Source organism: Megascapheus bottae, chromosome 7 (assembly GCF_031878675.1).
Source record: "Megascapheus bottae isolate mThoBot1 chromosome 7, mThoBot2.hap1, whole genome shotgun sequence".
NCBI lineage: Eukaryota > Metazoa > Chordata > Mammalia > Rodentia > Geomyidae > Megascapheus > Megascapheus bottae.
Window position 1 is genome coordinate 31,283,688 of NC_143515.1, and position 21,421 is coordinate 31,305,108.

Below are 21,421 nucleotides of genomic sequence, written 5' to 3' on the forward strand. Positions count from 1 at the left end.
CCCTGAGAAAAATGAAAGAGGGGCACGTGGTGGTGACATGGTACGTGCATTCTGTGAGGTCTATGTAGCAACAGGAAGTCATAAATTCCCTGTAAACATACAACATCTGTGGGCTTTTACTATAATTGTTTGTGACAGTTTGGGAGCTTGAACTCAGGGCCTGGGTGCTGTCCCTGAGGTTTTTTTTTTTGTTTTGTTTTGTTTTTTTGGTTTTTTCCTCTTTAAAGTCCATACTCTATCATTTGAGCCACAACTCCACTTCTAGCTTTTATAGTGGTTAACTGGAGATAAGACTCTCACAGTCTTTTCTATCTGGGTCTGAGGTCTTAAAAAAAAAAATGACCCTTTGCAGAAGAAATTAAAAAAAAAAAAACAGCAACAAAAACACAGCCTTAACCAGTACCAGTGGCTCCTGCTTCTAATCCTAGTTACTCAGAAGACTAAGAGAAGATCATCACTCAAAGCTATCACAGGCAAAAAAAGTCCATGAGCTCCCATCTTCAAACATAACCAGCCAGCCACTGAATACATGCTATAATCCTAGCTACTCTTGAGATCTGGGCGAGAAAGTCCATGAGACCCTTATCTCCAATTAAGTTCCCAAATCTAGAAGTGGAGCTGTGGTTCGAGTAGTAGAATACTAGCCTTGAGCACAAAAGCTCAAGGCCAGTACCCAGGCTCTGAGTTCAAGCCCCAGGAAGTGATATAGCATCAGGCATGTGAGCAAGCTGAACCAAGGGCCCTGAGGTGAAAGGCCAAAGAAAAAATTTTTAAAAAGGAAAGAAATTCAAGAAATTCAAGGAAAGAAATTAAAAAGGAAAAACAAAATACGGATTTTTAATCAATAGGGCATCTAGGGCTGGGAATGTAGCTAGGTTGCAGAGAACTTGCCTGGCATTTGTAAAAGCCCTCCGTTTTTTTTTTTTTAAGAAGTGAACAAGTAAAAAGAGAAAAAGAAACCCCACAGAACACTATGTGCTTTATCAAGACACATCCAAAATTAATTTGGACACCAAGCACAATGCTATGGTTGTCAATTCGGAGTGGAGAACAAGAAAGGAGAGTGACAAGAATAAAAAAGGCAAGGGAAGTCTGTGCAAAAACTAGAAAATGCCTTGAACAAAGGCCTATGAGTAATTAAGCCTTCTGCACCTGGGACTGAGGCCTCAAGAGCTTTGAAGTGGCCCAGGACAGGTGGTACCAACACTGCCACACAAGACCAAGCCAGCCAGGGTACCACGGCTCCTATCATAATGGGTGATCTCAGGGGAGCTGCTGCGGGTAGCATCTACCCTTTGAGACCAGGGGTAGCAAAAATATATAGCCAGCCCTGGGTGTGTGTGGAAGATGGCTTTCTGGGCCCTAGGAGGATGCCAATGATGCTTGGACTTGAACCCTGGGCGAGGGTACTGTCCCTGGGCTAGTACTCTATCATCTTGAACCATAGCTCTACTTTGAGCTTTTTTGGTGATTAACTGAAAGTTAAGAGTCTCAGACTTTCCTGCACAGGCAGGCGAGCTTTGAACTGCAGTCCGCAGATCTCAGCTTCCTGAGTAGCTAGGACTCTAGATGTAAACCAGTGCTGGGCCAGAGCAGCCATTGTGCTTGACTATGTAATTTTGGGGATGCTACTCTGGACTGTTTCCTCTTCCGTTCTCTATCACTTATATAATTAACCCACGGTAATAAAATGTTTGCTGCAACTAGAAGGAATCATTTTCCTGGCTGGAACCTGAAATAAGATGCATAGAGCCATTATATGGGTGGCTTCTCTTTCTAGTTCTCATAAGCTGTATAGGAGTAAATACCCTAAAGCTAAATATATTTCCCCATGTAAATGTTCTGAATCCATTTTCATTTCAATGCTCCTGTAAAAAACTCACCAGGGCCGGGAGCTAGTCCTAGTGGTAGAGTGCTTGCCTAGCATGCATGAAGACCTGGGTTCCATTTCTTGGTACCACATACATAGAAAACAGCAGGAAGTGGTGCTGAGGCTCAAGAGGTAGAGAAAATCCAAGGACAGTGCACAGGCCCTAAACAAAAATTCTCACCCAACTTAAATGCAATCATAAATGCAAGACCTAATTTTACCTACGAGTCTTAATCTCTTATCCTTGCCCATCAATTAGCCAGTAACACTGGCAATAAGAATCATCAAGAACCTCTGGGAAATTCAAGGGCCTGGTGGGGAGAGGACAGCGGAAAATGATTTATGGATGGTCACAGCAGGGTTTCATGTCCTGAAAGTTGGCCAGCTGGAGATCCTGGAGGAGGTTAAACTCTAGTCCTGTACTTGAGCAGGAGATGCTAGGCTAGCCATGATTTCTAGTAGTGACTCTAGGGCTCGAGGATAGCCCAAGAAGTCACCTTCCAAGAAGTCACCTTCCAGTTCCATTTGGACTGGATTTCTGAAAAGGGAAAGATCTAGAATCAAACCAAGCTTTAGGGCTGGGAATTTGGCCTAGTGGTAGAGTGCTTGCCTAGCATACATGAAGGCCCAGGTTTGATTCCTCAGCAACACATACACAGAAAAAGCTGGAAGTGGTTCTTTGGCTCAAGTGATAGAGCGCTAGTTTTGAGAAAGCCCAATGACAGTGCTCAGGCCCCCAAGTTCAAGCCGCCAGAACGGGAAAGTTTTATCCACAAGAGTTGCAGGTGGCCACCACATCCAGAGATTCGATCAATCAACTTCCCAGGCATTTGGGAGAAAAGACTGCATCTGAGAGAAGAGGGAGAGTACAGTCGAGAATCCAATGCATCTCCTACAAAATTAAGAGGGAGGACAGAGTGGGTAGAGGAAGGAATGGAGAAGAATGTGGAAAAGGGTGACAATGATCAAAATAGAGTTATTCAGAAATTGCCCTTCAAATGACGACTCCCTTGTACAACTTCTTAATAAAGATTCGTAATCATAGGAATCCCCTCCAAAGTATTCGCTGTATCACACACGCATATGTATTTTTGTTCTCCTGCCAAAAATTATGTAGAATAACTACATAGTTTTAGGCAACATGAAATAATTAAAATACTGGAGTATGCTCGTGGGCTGTATTGTATATAAGAGACTTGGACATTCATAGATATTGGTTCAGGTGGCTCCTATAAGCAATTCTACCTGCATACCATGAGGACTATTATTCATGCACTCAGAATGAAGGCACCTCTGATTCATTCGTTCATTTATTCATTCAGACAAGCCAAAGGCAACCATGCCTCATTCTACACTCTTAAGAACTGAGACCACACACTGAACACTTCAGAAAATGTTAAAATTTATTCATCATAGATAACGTCACATTAATTCAAATTAGTTCTCGATTGTTCAGAGACATCTTCACTAGACTGAAGGCTGAAGGATTTGAGATGCATTGTCAGGCACAACCTAACCAGACTGAGTTCCACTGGATGTACACTGAGCAGGGCAGCATCAGCTAGGGGCTATCAGCACAGTGCTAGGAACACAGTCAACGTACATGGTCCCCGTGTTCCTGATTAGAAACCAACAGCACAATACTTCTTTGACAGCCACCAATCCCATAGCTCTACCTCTAAACATATGTGTAAAATTTATAGACAGCGCCTAATTTTTAAAGGTGAAATTTAAAACTTAATAAAGTAAAATGTATCTGTATTTTGTGTGTATCCTTTAATGAGCTATATAGGTGCACATGGCTTTTGGCCTTCATCATAGCCGGAGGCACCTATTTTAGGTCCATAACTACAGATGGGGACAAGGGAACTGTATCTGACAGGCAAAGTAAGCCTGGAATAAAAGGAGGATGTGTGAGCCTCCCAGAACCCTGCTCGTTTTCACTTTGTCCAAAAAACCAGGCAATTACACTATTTCAACTCAGCCAAAGATGGAGTTACAAGGTCAATCCTTCTCAATCAGGCTGCATCCAGGCTTCATGTCTATGGTTTATAGCTGGGGGCAGAAGTGAATTTAGAATAATCTGTCATCTTGGAAAGTAGAGTATGAGCTCTTTTATGTCTTTCCCCTCCCTGCCAACAGTGTGAAATAAATAATGTGTATAAAAAAAATAAAAACAGGTCAATAGACCAATACCAGCTCAGTCCAGGGAAGCATAGACACAACAGTTGTAAAAACATTTACAAAACAAATCCTAGGTAAAATTTGCTAGGAGGGCACAAATACCTCCCCCCAAAATGTCATCCCTGAGGATTCATTTGGTTTGGCCATTTCATTGCTTCATTTTGGTGTTAGTGATTAACAGATACATTTTTTTAAATAAATTTTGGGTGGGCTTTCTTTATCTTGTTAGCTTTAAAAATACTGACGACCTTACAAATAATGAATAAAAGCTTCTAAGTATTGAGCATTTGAAATGATTCCTTTGGCTCCCATTGGGTAACACCTCATTGTCATATACCCAGTAAAGTCTCTGGAAAGAGCAGCCAGTTTGCTGTGATTTCTTCTCTCCATGGTCAGCCTTATCTTCATTCCTGTCTTCCTCACATTCCCCACACTGTAGTGGAAGGAGGAAACAGAAAGCTGACCATTTGCTAATCACTCACCTAGAAGAAGTTTCTCTTTCCCTTCCTGTGGGCAAATGAGGTATTCCTAGTCTCTGGTCAGTATCTTTGCCTACTGATTTACTAATGAGGCCAACAGTGAGGAGACCATGTTTTTCTATATACATAACGACCAAACATATAAATACATTACACACAAATGAATCATTCTTTACACAATGAAAGGAGCACACCTACTTCATGAACTAAATAAATTTCAAACATAAATTAAAAGGAAAATACAGTGTTTCTCCACTTTTGCAGGGAAAGAAAATTAAAATGAAACTTAAAAGCTCCTCCTCTTCCAAAGGTCCAGGGCTCGCGGGTGATACACGAAGTCATGACACAATGCGATGACAAACTCTCTTGTGGGATGTGGCAACTCTTGGCTTTGGTTTCACTATCCAGCTGTGTGGTGGCAGGATTCCAGAAGCAGACTCTGGAACCCTCAGAGCAATACTTTACAGGTAAGTTGTGAAGAGGTGCAGCCAACCCCCTCCACTCCCCCATCTTCCTGCAGGAAGATCAGGCTCAAGTCCTTAGTGGAGACCTCCCAGAACTCTGAAGAGAGAAGCAGCATCAATAATGTCCCATTCAGCTCCAAGGTGGAGCAGGCAAGGTCTTCCACACTGTCTCCACTCTGCAGGATGGGTTGTATGGGGAGGGATATGGAATTCCACCGGGGGATGGCTCAAATCTTCCCAACCACATTGAAAGTTTAAGAGAACCAATGGGAATGGTTGTGACCAGTGTGAACAAATCATTTCTTCTGTGTCTCAGGAAGGCCAAGATTTGGGTACTGAACAATGGTGATAATACAGACAACACCTAATGCATCGGAGTCTTGTCTGTCAAGGAAAAGCTGAGGGACCACCTCCAACACAAGAGGGTGACACCTTTTAATTTAAAACAAGGGAGAGGGGAAGAAGAGAAGTCCCTTCCGGTTTCTATCGCTGTCCCGCCTCCCGGATGCGACAGGCCACAGCAGTGATGAGAGCAGCTCCCTTCCCGCTGCCATCTTCAGACTCCAAGAAAGACACGTCACACTTGGGAGCCAGGTCCTTTACTGTCTCCTGCATGACTTTGGCAAAGCTGGAAAGGGGTTGTGGGGTGAGGAAAGACACAGGGAGGGAAGAAAAATTAACTTAGTCATGACTGGTTCGTGTCCTCAGAGGTGAGACCCTAAGAAACAAGGCTGAAAACCCAAGAATAATTGAAAGGATGAAAAAGCGGAATGTAGTAAACCTTCAAAGATATCCTATGTCAGGAAACTGAGGCTTAGAATAATACACCCAAGTTCTGCATGACAGTGAGCAACGCTGCTGATTGCTCTGAAAGTAATGAGTGAAAGATTCAACAGAGGGTTTGAGAGTACTCCTGCAAGCCCAGTATTAGGAGAGGGAGCCAGGAGAATCACAAGCTCAATGCTAGCCTGCACTACATAGTTAAGACCCTGTCATAGGGGAAAAGGGGAATGGAAGATGAGAGAAGCAAAATAGGAACAAGGAGAAAGGGATAGGAAAGATGGAGAGAAGGCATTTGGGTGCCTCTGCATGGAGGAAGTGGGCCAGTCTCATGGATCAGGTGGTCTGCCACGACTGCTCTGCTGCAGAAGCATGAACCCAGTGGAATGGCGGCATTTTAACAAAACCTTACTTATGAAAGCAGTCAGTATTTGCCCCAAAAGATCAAAAAAAAATCGTGTGTGGGTTCAAGCATAAGTTCTGATACGCATTTACTATATCACTCACAGCAGTCTAACTTTTAATAGTCAAAATCTGAAAACCAGTCAGGTGCCAGTGGCTCACGCATGTAATCCTAGCTACTCAGGAAGCTGTGATCTGTGGATCACAGTTCGAAGCTAACCAGGAAAGAAGCTGAAAATTCCATTAAAATTCCATTATATCCTATTAACCACTCAAAACAAAACTGGGTGCAGAGCTATGGCTCTAAGAGATAAAGCACTAGGCATGAACAAAAGAGCACAGGGACAGTGCCCATGCCCTGAGTTCAAGCCCCACAACCTGGGAGGGGGGGGGGGGTGAGGCAGGGGGACAGAAGGACACATCACAGTAAAAGCGATGGTAATTCACTTATTCAAAAGCCTGAAATTCCATCCCCCAAATGAACTACAACCATATACTCCATTACGAGCGCCTCCCAAATCACAATCCAGTAAACTGGTAAACACCTATAATCCCAGCTACATGGTATGCTGGGGAAGGAGGATTGCTTGAGTCCTGAAGAGCCTAGGCAACAAAGTGAGATTTTTGACTCAAAATAAAACAAGTGAAAATAAATAAGCTGCTGTTGGTGGCTCATGCCTCTAATCCTACCTACTCAGATCTGGGGCTTTCTGTGTGCTAGTTGAGCACTCTACCACTAGGCTGCGCTCCCTGCCTCCATGAGACTTATCTCTAACCACCAAAAAGGGGAGCTATGGCTCAAGTGGCACAGTGCCAGCCCTGAGCAAAAAAAATCTCAAGGACAGGACACAGTCCTTGAGTTCAAGCCTTAAAACACACCAAAATTCATTCATTCATTTATTCATAACATAAGTGCCTTGTGAAGAACAATCACGAAAGCGATCATGGCTTGGTCAAAAATAATGAAAAGCGTAATGACATAGATAGGGAAGGAACAGTGTGGCAGAGGAATAGAGGACAAAAGAGACAGGGCGGTTGGGGCAGGTACTCACTGAGGATGGAGCTTGTAGAGGGTCCCATCCACACCCACTGTGACTTTGAGGGTGTCCAGGCCCCGGTTTTCTCGTATCTTGTCCACCACGGCAGCCATGCCTGCGCCACAGAGCTGGGCCGCCCGCCGAGCTACCACAGTGCACACCTCCTTGACGATGATGCTGTCATCGCAAGTGCTCTCAAGCCCCAGGTGGCGGAGGATGGCACGGACCTGCAGCAGGGCCAGGCAGTCGCTGAGGTGGGAGAGAAGGAGGTCAGTCATGCAAATAAGAAGATTCAGTGGCCTAGTGGTAGAGTGCTTGCCTAGCATGCACAAAGATCCGTGTTCGATTCCTTGGCACCACATACATAGAAAAAAGCCCGAAGTGGTGCTGTGGCTCAAGTGGTAGAATTCTAGCCTTGAGAAAAGCCCAAGGACAGTGCTTGGGCCCTGAGTTCAGTCCCCATGACTGGCAAATGTTTTCTTAAATAAATTGATAATCATGGGGGGGGGGGGGGGAGGGAGAGAGCTGGTCCCAAACCCAGAGCACTGTTCGTTCCATTGGAGCACACTGAGTCTTCCTCAGGGAAACAGAAATGTGAAGCAATGGCTCCCTGCTCTGCTTCATCTACTCAGGGAGAGCCTTGCTAATACAAAAGCGATTACTGAAAACAGAAAGGAACTCATTACGGATTCAACCCGTCTAAAAGTATGAAAGGCAGGGGCAGTGGTGACCCACGGGCATTTCCCACTGCAAAGCTGCATCCACATCCTTTCTGTTGTTGCTGTTAGTGGGTCCACAGGACAGGCATTAATTAACCAGCACTGGACTCCGGCTTGCTATCGGCATCTGTTTGTGCATTATTTATGAAACAGATGTAAATAAAAATTGCAGGAAGAAAATAAAAACTGTGACATAAAAGGGACTATTTCAGAACACTGGGGTCATCGTCTTACATATCCGCACACGGGCAAGCCAGAACATTTTCTCACTGAGGCAGACACCCTAGGGGTGCATTTGTGTCAGTCTGCTTTCTGGTATATGGCCTAAGAGTAATGACAGTATTAATCTTTAAAGGGCTCTGAAATTCACCGTTCTAATTTGAAGTACAATGTTCTGCTTTGGACTGGAGGGGGGCTTGGCTCTAACGAGCTGCCTCATAGCACACTTTGGCATTGTCTGACAATCCCATCTGGATGGGATCCTTATTGCCCAATTACTGGAAGCGGCAGTTTGGAAAGCCCTCCAAGCTGAGTGCAGAGGCTTTAGTTCGTATCTCCCCCTGTGCTTTTCATCCTAGGAGCAAGTATCTCTCTAGCTTTGATATATGGTCAAAACACAACAAGAACAATTTTCATGAACTCATGCCATGTTCATTCTTTTTGCCAGTCATGGTGCATGAACTCAGGGCCTGAGCATTGTCCCTGGACTTTTCTCAAGGCTAGAGCTCTATCACTTGAGCCACAATACCACTTCCAGCTTTTGCTATGTATGTGGTACTGAGGAATCGAATCCATGCATGCTAGGCAAGCACCCTACCACTAGGCCAAATTCCCCCTGGGCCCATGTTCATTCTTTCATACAAATGTCCTATGAAAACATGAGAACTAACTGAACTATGTTTTAGCTGAGCATAATGACTGAAGCCTGTAATCCTTACTTACTACTTGGCAGATTGAGAGAGGGGATTATGGTCTGAGGCCAAGCTGGGCAAATTTGCAAGACTCAATCAATGGTTGTGTAGTAAGCTTCTATTATACCAACTACAATGGCCAGGTGTAGTGACACATTCCTATCATCCCCAGCACAAATAGGAGGATCACAGCCTAGGTCAGCCCAGAGTAAGACCCAAGAAGACATATCTCAAGAGGTAGAAGCCCAGAGTTCAATCCACAATACTACCATAAACAACAACAAAATGAGCTTTGTTTATGAAAGCCACTAGGGTCTCTAGCTGTGGAAATCCTTCACAGCTTTTCTGTCTATGAGGAAGGCAAGGAGAAAATGCACGGTCCTGCCTTACCCAGTTGTTGTACTCTCACCTTTCAATCTGAGACAGGAACTTGGTTTCAAAGATTCCCCGTGTCTTGAGCCGTTCCGAGATGCGGCCACGGAAGAGCAGGCCACGTTTTGTGAAGTCGATGAGGATGTTACGGACAATCTCACCCAAGTACATGCCGCTGATCATTTTCTCAAACCTGCGGGGGCGGGGAAGGGGGTCAGGAAGTTTAGCAGGAAAGGTACTGGACATGCTAAGAACAGAAAATGTCTACTGATGGAAAGGAATTGGTTCCCTTGGGCAAAATCTCAAGAGTCCTCTCATGCTGACCTACCACTTGAAGCAAAATAGATCACATGGTGCTGGAGGTCCATGGGGCTTTTTAGGTTTAGGCCCCATGTGGACACACTTCCTTAATCCCTCAAGGAAACAAACCCCACCATGCTTCTAGGGGCATGGGGGAGGGGGTATGTGTACTCAAGTAGAGGAAGTTCATCATCAGCTCCACTAGTTACAATGGTTTCTCCAAGGCCTAGTCATTATTAATCAACTACTGTTAACAGCAGCCCACTGTCCTGGTCCCTAGAACTGAACATGACCGACACACCTAAGCATCTTTGGACCCTATGAAGTGTCAAAAAAAAAAAAAAAGTCTTACCAGTTTTAAATAAGATCCCATCACAACCTTTGATTGTCTTAGTGTAGCCTGCTTTCTTCATTTTATTACCTGCCTTGCCACTGGAGGCATTTTAGTGTGGGTACTATACGTCACATAATTTTTTTTTTCCTGGGGGGGGGGGGGGTGTGAGGGGAGGAGTTTAGTCCTGGGGTTTGAACTCGGAGCCTGGGCACTGTCCCTGGTGCTCAAGGCTAGTACTCTACCACTTGGGCCACAGCGCCACTGGCTTTTTTTGAGTAGTTCGTTGGAAATAAAAGTCTCGTGGTCTTTCCTGCCCTGGCTAGCTTCAAATTGCAATCTTCAGCTCTCAAGCCCCCCGAGTAGCTAGGATGACAAGCATGAGTCACAGGCACCCAGCTCAGACATGTGTTTTTGTAAAGTGTATTCTGCTGGATAATGCAGTTATGACACTATAGACAGTATCTTCCTGGTGGAAAATGAGTTGGATATAAACCCTCTTAATTCAGAACCTCCCTGGGCTTGGTGAAGCCAGGGGCCATGTTCTCTGTTCTACCAGTAGAGGGCGCCATACACAAGGCGGAGTCTGGAAAAAAGGGAAGGAAGACTTGTGCCTCCCAGCACTACTTAATCATCCAGGGTTAAGCAGATGGTTCCACCCTCTACATCTGTTTCCTTGTAGCTTCAGATCGAGGCTCTGACACTCCCAAGCTTCTGGATAAGAGCTGCTTAATGTTTACTCAAGCTTTCAAGATGAATTCGACAAGAAAAGTTGTCAAAGAAGCCCTCTGCACCCCTCACGACAGCAAGCATCCTGGGAAATGCTGAGGTGGTGACTCAGATCACAGGCTGCAGTCCACTTCTGGGATATGACACCCACCCACACAGTTGAGTCCCTTACCTCTGTTTGCCCGGGTTGAGAGAGAGCTCATCCACAGCCACATCAAACTCTGTGAGGAAGTCATCCAGGCATCCATTGTCCCCAAAGGCTCCCCACTCCATATTGACACACATCCGCCCCTCCTCTCCATCTACCAGCTCCACGTTGCGCATCTCCTCCATGTAGCAGGCATTGCTACCCGTGCCTGCCAATCACAGGAAGCCCGGCCCCGCTCAGCATCCACCCCCCTCCCCCCCGCCACACACACATCCACCCAAGGATATTTACCCGCACAGGGGAAGACCAAGAGTATCCTTACCAACGATGAGGCCAACTTCACAGTGAGGGTCCTCATAGCCACAGGTCATCATCGTCCCCACCGTATCATTCACCACAGCAACCACATCTAAGTCAAACTCCTGAGGCAGAAACAAGACACCTAATCCACAAAGGAGCCTTGGCACACTCACACACGTCTAACCAAGATATATACTATCTCCCATGGCATGGCTTGTTCTAATTCACTCGAGCATCTACTCAAATATCCTTCCCCTGAGAGACACCTTCCTGAGATAGTAGCCTTACGGGGCATCTTGCTAGCATCCAACTTCATTTTTCTTCCTACCCCCACATAGCACCCACCCTGCATAGAACAAGACTTTGTTGGGCATCATTCAAGTCTTCAGGTCCAGAGCAGGGTTCGATGAGTGATGTGAAGTTAATCCTCCCCGCCCTTGCCCCAACAAAGCAATCACACAGAATGTTGCCCCCAATCCCTGAACACATGGATGATTGCAGGCGTAATAAGCAATTGATGAACAGGGCGTCTCTCACCTCTCGCCGGTGAATTGCTTCCTTCAGCAAGGTGACAACATCCTCACCCTCACAGCCAGATGCTTTGAAGCCCTTTGTCCACTTGAGCAGGATGCTCTGAAATGCACACGTGCACGTGGAGGTGACATTAGAAATAGTTGCCCAACCACTCTTTCCTGAAAGCTCCCTCTTCTAGTTCTCAACCACTCAGCTCAGACAGAATCCTGGGAATGAATACCCACCCACTCATCTCATTTACAAATAACTCTAAATTTGCTTCTCAGATACTGACATGGATTTACTGACTACCTGCTACTCTGTGTACCAGAGGTGCTCCCTTCCTCCCTGCCAAAGGCCATTCACAACCTTGTTTCCTTCCTCTCATCTCAACTTTTTTCTGGGGCGTGAACTCCGTGTCAGAACCTAAGCACCGTCCCTAAGCTTTCTTGCTCAAAGCTAGTGTACTGCCACCTGAACCACTTGAATGAAGGTCCACCTCTGTTTTTTTGGTAGTAAATTAAAGAACCTCATGGTCTTTCTTGACTTTGAACCGTGTGATCCTCAGATCTCAGCCTCCTTGAGTTGCTAGGGTTATAAAGGAAGAGCTACTGGCACCCAACTTCAGCTCAATTTTTGGTCCTGCTCCAAACTTGGTCTAGCTGATGGTCGGGAAAGCCCTCTGAAGAGTCTTCCAGGAAGGAACTGTTGTTACCTTATCCAGGCTGTTCTGCTGGCAGGGGAAGGAGAAGGTGAAACCCAGAGGCAGGGACACACCCTTCATGCCCATGTACTCCAGGAAGTCAGCGATGCACTGCACGATGTGATCAAAGAGCTGCAGGGAGAAGAAGGGACACTGAGGAAGGGGCCGTGGCAGAGGAAGGCTGCCTCCAGCAGGAACAGGGCATGAGCTCAAAGTTTCCACCCAAGTAGAAGACAGGCTGTCATAAGCCAGAGACCACACTGGGGCCCTCAACCACACTGGTTTTCCAGGGCCCCTGGGTTCTCAGAGAAGGTGCTGTCAGGGAGGACTGGAGCCTCAAGCCTTTACCTCCTCTCCTGTGCCATGCATGACCTCCTGCGGAATGGCATAGATCTTGTTGTGCATCTCCACTCCTCTTCGCTTCCCGTTCCGCACACGAACCAGCAGGACCCGGAAGTTTGTTCCTCCAAGGTCCAAGGCCAAGAAATCCCCTTTCTCTGAAGGGAAGAAAAAAGATGATGGTGAAAGTGACCACCAGTTTATACACCTTCCCAACAGGTGTTCTTCAGCAGAGGCCCCAGCCTCAGGGGGTGATGGGGTGGATGGAGCTCCACCTAACAGCACAGAAAGGAAGGACCCCAGGCCCAGGAAGAGCCCCTTCTGGATCCTTAAGTGTTTTTCAGTGAGATCCTACATTTGTCCTCAACAGTCGGAATGAACACAGGAGATGTGGATATAACGTTAAACTAAATGCACCATTAGCGCCAAATCAAATGTCACCTCGGGTTAGATTCTAAAATAGACAAAAAGCAGAAATGTGAAGTTCTTTAAAGGAGTTTGAAAGGAAACTTAAAAAAAAAAAATGGGGCCAGGAGTTTGGCCTAGTGGTTAAAGTGCTTGCCTAGCATGCACAAAGACCTGGGTTCGATTCCTCGGTACCACATACATAGAAAAAAAGCTGGAAGTGGTGCTGAGGCTCAAGTGGTAGAGTGCTAAGCCTTGAGAAAGTCCAAGGACAGTGCTCAGGCCCTGAGCCCAAGCCCAAGACTGGCAAAAAAAAAAAAAAAAATGAACAACTGCCCAGGGACAGTGGGGCAGCCTTGAGCTGAAGAGCTCAGGGGCAGCACCTGGGCCGAATTCACCCCATTATCCACCTGGAACCTGAACTGATTAATTTAAATCCCACTCTGCCACTGTCTAGCTATAAAAACTTGGGAGAGTTTTAACTTTACTGTGGCTCCATTTTGTGCTACATACACCAATTATTTAAAATTAACTGCTGATCTTTAGTAGTTAACAAATAGTAAATGGACACAGAAGTGATAGATCGACTGACATAGAGTAGGTTAAGTATTATTACTGTTTGACTTTTTCAGAGGAAACACTTGTTAATTTTATTGACCAAGAGAATTCTCTTAGAATAATAACGCAGCTGCAGAAATGTCCTGGTTTAAACCTCTAAGAATAAGGAAGGAAGCCCTCCCTAAACAACGACATCACGACAAAAGCCTCCAGGTGATGCCGGCGGCACCCCGGGTTTGTACCTGAGCCATCAGGGGTAGCACACACATAGGTGGGCAGCATCTTCACGGGGGCAATGGCATGAGTCTCCTTGCTCAGACCTCGCTCCATTTCCACCTTCATCCTCCTCTTCACCTCGAGGAGCTGCTCACGGCTCAGCTTCAGAGGCTCCAGGATTTTCTGGCGGGCTCGGTGTTGGTCAGCCAGCCGGTAGGCCACTGCTGTCACCATAGCCGCTCCTTTGCCACTGCCGTCCTCAGAACGGAGGAAGCGAACATCACAGTCAGGCACCAGCCGTCGCACAGTCTTATGAAGATGCTTGGCAAAACTACAGCCATGAAGATGGGTAAGAGACAGGCATCCACAGTTAAGGTCAGTGGCATAAATGATCACACTGTATCCTATCTCCTCTTTCCACTCTTTCTCACATCATAGGCCACTATCTATGACCACCCTCACTGGGTTTATCCTCCACTGAAATCAGAGAATCCTTGTAACAAGCCACCGTCTTACACATGCAGTCACATGAAACCATATGGTCCTGACTGATGAGGCCAGCAGGCCATGGCTCATCTACCCATCAGATGCCGCAAGCCTCCACTGGGGAGCCTGGGAGACTCTGATGGTGACTGTCCACCTGCTTTTCTCATTCTGTCTCCCATTTTGTTTGGCTCTGCCCTGGGAAGATCCCAGGAGAAATGTTCAAAATGCTTTTGGTCTGATGTTTTGGCCTCTTTCATCAACTCCTGCCATGGATCGATCCCCGAAATGGATGAACAGAACAGATTAGTTCATCAAGAAACTTGCAGGGTGGCAGCAGCTTTGCTGCCAGGGGCTTGGCAACTCCACACATATGATCTATCGGGCAGCAACTTCTTTGGATGTTGTTAAAGACCCGCAATTGGTTGGTGGTTCATGCCTATAATCTTAGCTACTCAGGAGACTGAGGTCTGAGGATCTGGGTTTGAATCTACCCAGGCAAGAAAGTTTATTAGGTCTTCTCTCCAAGTAAATACCAAAAAGCCAGAAGTGGAGTTGTAGCTCAAGTAGACCACCAGCCCTGAGTAATAAAAACAAAATTGAGGGAAACTGCCCCAAGTGCTGAATTCAAGCCCCAGTATTGACTGACTGACACACACACACTGTAATATATATGTACTTTTGCAGTAACCAGCTCAGTGAAGGAAGACACACTGACCAGGGACTCACCAGGAGAAAATGATGGGGAAACAGTGAGCCCAGAGAAGGACTGCTAAGTGCCAATGGGTATTTGACTATTTGGGTAGATACTGAACCAAAGAATTAAAACATAGACAGGCCAGAATTCATTAAATATGAAAGTCAGCCAGAAACAAAAACTAGAAATGCCCTTTATCCAATCTTACAAAATTTTGCAAAGATCCTCAATTCTGAGGACTATGAAATGGAGCTGGCTCCTGGAGTCACCAGGTCCCAAGTACCCTGGGGGCTGCATCACTCCGGGCCTAGAACACTTGACTCACTGGGGGTGTTTCTTGTAGACGGAGCCATCCACTCCGATGGTGGAGCGCAGACGGTCCTCGCCCTTATTTTCCTTGATGCGCGACAGCACAGCTGCCAGGGTAGCTGCACACAGGCTGGCCGAGCGTGTGGAAACGATCTGGCAGATCCGGTGAGTGGCCACGCAGTCCTCCTGCAGCGGATTCATGCCCAGCCGCACCAGGACCAGGTAGGCATTCTGGAGACCATCCTTTTCACTGGAAAATGGAAAGATTCCCTGTACACATGTCTTTTGCTATGGCCAGTGGGACGAGATGTGGGCTGGCAAAGAAGCCCCTCAGCTACAGCAAACTCCTCCTCCCAGGGTGTGTAGGTGGGATGTGGAGAGAGGTCAAGGAGAGGGTAAACAGTTCTCTCCTGGAACATCACGCAGACACAAATGTGCACACACAGTGCTATTCCACGCTGTCCTTCTAGGTGCCCTTTTCTTCCCCCCCATGAAGATAACTAGAAATTCTTTGTGTAAAGTATATGAGGATAATCCCTGTTTGTGGTGCTTCCCACACTTAGTGGGTATGCGCTTGAGCTATTTGCTTGGGTTACATAGATGGAAGTCTCCACCATCAGTGAGTTTTGACATGAGTCTGGATATGGGAGCCACTCCTACCCTTTACTTCTCTCTAGCGTAGGCAGTGTCCATCTGTGCCTGAAGGTAGTAGGTGGGAAAGGCCCCAAGCTGTGACCTGGGTGCCCTTCTGGGGAACTATCACAATAACACTCTTCCAAGTAGGCACAGGCACAGCTCTAATGGTTTTCTTTGTTTGACACTGAAGTTACTTCCTCAATCTCCAAGTGGAAATCTCAAAAACAGAATGCTAGGCCAGGGGCCTGATTCTTGGTTATGAAGCAGGGATCAGCATAATTTTGGTCTTTTGTGAGAGCTGCCAATGTGAGATGGTTTGGCAGAGCTTCACAAAAAGGAAAAGGTGGTGACAAACATGAGTTACTAAATGTTTTAAAGCACCAAGCCGAAGGAAATGGACAAGTCTCTGCTCATGGAGGCCAATGGGTCCCACCACCACTTACTAAAATTGACAAGAGCAGAGACTGGCCATTAAAGTCACAGACCTAGCACTTGGACATCTGAGATCCTTTTGTGGTCCTTCATAACAGGCAACCCCCCCATCCGCACACGCATGTGAGTGTGCACACACACACACACACACACACACACACACACACACACACATACCTGCCTGCCCCCATTCTAGAGATGTGGTGATTGGATGGGGCCATAAACTTACTCTTCTATATCTGAAACATCTTTGGTCTCAACGGAGCCTGTGGTGAGGAGTTGTAGGCTGAGCTTTCCCTGGAAGAGCAGCTCCTCCTTGGCCATCTTCACCAGGATGAGCCTCACCAGCTCGCCCATGTACATCCCACTAATCATTTTCTCAAACCTGTGGGGAGATGTGAACCAGAGCAATGACATCCTTGCTGTGTACGGACACACAACTTCTAGGGGAAAGCGAGATGTACATAGGCGGGGCACCACCACACTGCAGAAGTCAGGATGCATACAATAACTGACATACGTGTCACTACCCAGGGACTGGATGTCCAGAGCTGTGACAGCTCAGGTGGCTGTGGGGGCTGTCCTTCAGGGTAGCACACTTTATGAAAAAGAATAGGTCTTAGATGAAACATCCAGTACCTATGGAAATATTCTGGAATAGGCCATGCTGGAGATAAAAGTATGTTTCATGTAGGGGAGTAATTGAGTTCTTCTACAGTTAAAAAAAAATTGGTTTTAATTCTTAGAGTCCCAATATTTGTTTCCACAAGGAAAAAAAAGCCAGTCTGATTAAATATGGGATACCGACCTAGCCACTCATCCACTCACAATGCCTTGCCCCAGTGACACTGTGCCCTCCCTAAGAAAATGAGTAAAAACAATCAGGGACATAGAGTGATGGAGCAGTATTAGGAGGAGGAAAGGCCAGGACAGATGGAGAATCTGGGGGTGAGAGGTGTATTTCAAAATGTTGGCCTACAAAGCAGGGCACAGTAGCTCACACCAGTAATCCAGGCTTCTCAGGAGGCTGAGATCTGAGGATCAAGGTTCAAAGCAAGCCCAGGCAGAAAAATCTGTGACTCTTATCTCCAACTGATCACTAGAAAAAGTGAAGTGGCATTGTGGCACAAGGGGTAGGGCAGGTCGATAGCCTTGAGTTTAAAGAGTTAATGAACAGCACCCAGGCCCAGGGGTAGGGTGATAGCCTTGAGCTAATGACAGCCTTGAGCTGGGACAGAGCCCAGGCCCAGAGTTCAAGCCCCATGACCATGGAAGGAAGGAAGGAAGGAAGGAAGGGAGGGAGGAAGGGAGGGAGGAAGGGAGGGAGGAAGGGAGGGAGGAAGGGAGGGAGGAAGGGAGGGAGGAAGGGAGGGAGGAAGGGAGGGAGGAAGGGAGGGAGGAAGGGAGGGAGGAAGGGAGGGAGGAAGGGAGGGAGAAAGTTGGCCTTCAAACTAAGAAAAGCATTGGATAATTTAATTTATCAACACTAGGTGACACTGTTTGCATTAGAATTTTAGTTCTTCTAGCCAGAACCACGGAGAAACCAAGCCCTGGCAATTTTCTTCTCAGCAAAAGAGACTACTTGGTGTCTCCAAAGATATGCATCTGAGAAACAGGAAGCAACAGAGACTGTGGTACTAACTGGAATGTGCTACGGAGACAAGGAGGCAACAGTAGGAACAGGGCAGTGGTCTGGAATTGCCTGCCAGAGGTACAACGCAGGTTGGTTCTCAGGGAGCAACTTGCCAGGTCCTAGTAACTCACACTTGAAACCCTAGCTCCAGCTGGGTGTGGTGGCTCATGCCTGTAATCCTAGCTACTCAGGAGGATGAGATCTGAGGATCAAGGCTCAAAGCCACCTGGACACAAAAGGACCTGAGACTCTTATCTCCAAATAAACTCTAGAAAATGGGAAGTGGGGCTTGACTCTTGGGTAGGGCAGTGGTAGCCTTGAGCTGAAGAGCTCAGAGATAGGGCCTAGCCCCATGACCCCCACCCAAACCCAAAAAGAAAAAAGAAAACCTAGCTACTTGGGAGACTGAGATTGCCAGAGCATACACCACAGACTCCTTTCTCTGCACAGAGACAGATATTTGTCATTGTGTGCTACACAAGGGACTGAGATTGGGAGGATCAGCCTAGACAAGAAAAAGTTGAGATTTCGGCATATACCTATACCTGTCATCCCAACTACAACAGAAAGCATAAAGTAGGTAATCTCATTCCCAACGTGTGTCCAGGCAGTGAGACAAATAACAACAACCAGCAGCATACTAAAGGACTAGAAGCATGGTGCAGTAGAGAGTCTTGCTAAGAATATATGGGCTCAAGTTCAAACCCTAGTACTGCTGAGAGGGGGGAGGAGAGGGAGGGAGAGAGGGGAGAGAAAGGGGAGAGAGAGGGAGAGAAAGGGAAGGAGGGAGAGGGGGAACAGATAAGATAGGAAGGATTAAAGCAAAAAGAGAGCTGGGTGCATTTCTCTAAGTACAGGATGCTTTGAAAATACCAAAGCAAAGCCAGGTATGGTGATATGCATATGGAAGCCCCGCACTTGTGAGGCAGAAGGATAGCAAGCTCCCGGCTAGTCTGGCCTATGTAATGAGACCCAGACTTAAAGACCAAAGATCAGTAGTGGCCTGACTTAAACAGTAGGGAATTCTACTGGGCGCTGGTAGCTCATGCCCATAATCCAAGCGAGTCAGGAAGCTACAATCTCAAGATTACAGTTTGAAGCCAGCCCCAAACAGAGAAGTCTGTGAGACTCTTATCTCCAATTGGCCAGAAAAGGGGGGTGGAAAGGTGAAAGTGGGTGTGTGGCTTGAGGAGTAGAGTACCAGCTTTGAGTAGAAAAAAACTAAGGAAGAATACAAAGCCAAGTTCAAGTATAAACACCAAAAAGTAAACAATAAAGAGTTTACATATCTGCTGCTTCTACATCTGCTCCCACAAAGCTGGCTCCACTGGAGCTGAAGAGAGAGCATTCCCTGATAGGCAGCATGACAACATCAATCATGACTTCAGGGTGACTATAGTTCACAATTTGCAAGAAGTCTCCCCGCCCTGTCTTGTCTGAGGATAAGCAAGAGTGTGTTGCCAAGGCTTGGCTGGTCATTTTGTCTTTGGACACGGCTGAGGGCACATGGCTCCTCAGAAATGACATAGGTGGTGCCTTATTAATGGGGCAGACACAGAGAGGCGACGTCTCAGCTCATAAATCTCTCATCATCCCCAAGGCAGATACAAGCAGTATGTTCCTGAGAAAGTTCAAGTACATTAGACTCACATTTCAATGTGAGAGAGCAGCTTGTAACTAAAGAAAGCAGACGTGGGGCAAGCAGAAACTCCCTGATTAAGAAAAAGGCTAAGCTGGGAGTCAGTGTCTCACGCCTGTAATCTTAGCTACTGAAGAGGCTGATATCTGAGGATAGTGGTTCAAAGCCAACCCAGGCACAATGTCCATGAGATTCTTATCTTCCCTTAACCACCAGAAAATTGGAAGTGGCACTGTGGCTAAGGGGTAGAATGGTAGCCTTGAGCTGAAGAGCCCAGGGGCAGTAAACATACGGAGAGTTCAAGTCCCATAACCACCACCAACAAGGGGAAAAAAAATAGAAAAAGAAAAGGGCTGCCCACCAGTGTTGCAGTTCACAGAGCTGGCTTGCTTCTCCCAAGAGATCTAAGCTAAAAGGTTTCCTAAAACAGTTGCAATGCCAAGGGGACCACAGAGGTACTGCATTGCTCAAAACTGTTTTGGCAACTGCCGTCAATATTTGCAACAATTTAGTCTCAACATCTTCAACAGGCATTGGGCAAATGGGAAATGGAAATCTTGTGAGGTAAGAGTCAAAAGTAACAAGAAATCAAATCTGGCCGTAGTAAAATATATAACATTCAGGGTTCAAAAATGCTAGGTTCCTTACTCTACTCCACCCTAGGGCATGGCTAGGCCACAGGAACAGGGGCAGAGGCGAAAAATACCCTTGAGCCAGATTTCCATCCAGCTCTGTCTGCCTGCAGGAGGTCCCAGGAATTCTGTAGGGGAACAGTGAGAAGCCACCTCATAACTTCAAACCTGGGGCAATGATGGGAAGATACCAAAGGGGCTTGCAGAGGCCCTCATCTTGACCACACAATGTGACTGTCTTACGGAACTCAGTTTCTTTATTTTTTCCCCCTGGTCATGGGCCTAGGTACTATCTGAGCTCTCCAGCCTCCTAGTATTATAGGCGTGAGCCACCATGCCTGGTGAGACTCAGTTTCTATGGAAAGTTTACCCATGGAAGGTGAAAAGAGAAGCTGGTGCTGATATTACTCTAGCTACTCAGGAGGCTGAGATCTGAGGATCATGGCTCAAAGCCAGCCCAGGCAAGAAAGTTCCATGAGACTCTTATCTCTAACCACCAGAAAACAGGAAACGGAGTTGTGGCTCCATTGCTAGTAGAGTGCTGGCCTTGATCGAAAGTGACTGCTTGTTCTATCAGGCCCTCTCATAATCAGTGTGTGCCTTGGCAACCTTTCAGGAACAATGGGAGACTCAACAAAAGATGAAAGCAACCCCAGACCCCAGCAGCCCAACCTCAGCCCCCATGTTCTGCCCCACCCACCCACAGAAAGGACCCACTTACAGTTGCTTCCCAGGGTTCAGGGAGCCCATGTCGATCTCCCGGTCAAACTCAGTGCGGATGTCATTGAGGACGCCATCATCCCCAAAGGCCCCCCACTCCATGTTGATGCACATCCGCCCCTCGTCACCCTCCACCATGTCAATATGGCGCATCTCCTCCATGTAGCAAGCATTGCTGCCAGTGCCTAATCAAAGCAAAGAGTTACTCAGTACCCCCTGCACTAATGGATGAGGCCCCCCCCACCCCCATCCCTTACATGCTACTGTCCTGGGGCTGCTGAGGCTGGGATCCCTCAGTGCAGACTATGAGGCAACCTATGCATGGCTTAAATCCTCAACCATCACCAACTGCACAAGGTCCTCCTCCCAAATGGCTACACCATTATCTTCAAACCCAAGAAAATGCCCGGCTATAGATCCTTCTTCCCTCTCCAGCTCCCATTCCTATGCATGGGACAGCACTGGCCCTCCCAGCAGGTG

General features: G+C 46.8%; 1 protein-coding gene across 2 annotated transcripts in view; it reads right to left on the reverse strand.

Annotated features, from left to right (window-relative positions):
• Window positions 1-3,255: 3,255 nt before the first annotated feature.
• Hk2 (hexokinase 2) overlaps window positions 3,256-21,421 on the reverse strand; it is a 60,407-nt gene continuing 42,241 nt past the window's right edge. Inside the window, exons 1-13 of one of the 2 annotated variants that reach the window (XM_090336606.1) lie at window positions 21,199-21,405; window positions 20,943-21,126; window positions 16,547-16,702; window positions 15,266-15,499; window positions 13,787-14,091; window positions 12,591-12,739; window positions 12,255-12,374; window positions 11,564-11,659; window positions 11,049-11,148; window positions 10,751-10,934; window positions 9,256-9,411; window positions 7,232-7,465; window positions 3,256-5,625 (exon numbers count right to left, since the gene is read on the reverse strand). In XM_090336606.1, coding sequence (XP_090192732.1) covers window positions 5,481-5,625; window positions 7,232-7,465; window positions 9,256-9,411; window positions 10,751-10,934; window positions 11,049-11,148; window positions 11,564-11,659; window positions 12,255-12,374; window positions 12,591-12,739; window positions 13,787-14,091; window positions 15,266-15,499; window positions 16,547-16,702; window positions 20,943-21,103 — 2,040 coding nt within the window. In that variant the 5' untranslated portion in view covers window positions 21,104-21,126; window positions 21,199-21,405 and the 3' untranslated portion in view covers window positions 3,256-5,480. Of the gene's footprint in view, window positions 5,626-7,231; window positions 7,466-9,255; window positions 9,412-10,750; window positions 10,935-11,048; window positions 11,149-11,563; window positions 11,660-12,254; window positions 12,375-12,590; window positions 12,740-13,786; window positions 14,092-15,265; window positions 15,500-16,546; window positions 16,703-20,942; window positions 21,127-21,198; window positions 21,406-21,421 lie in introns of those variants that run through there. The other variant, XM_090336605.1, reaches the window with a different exon arrangement.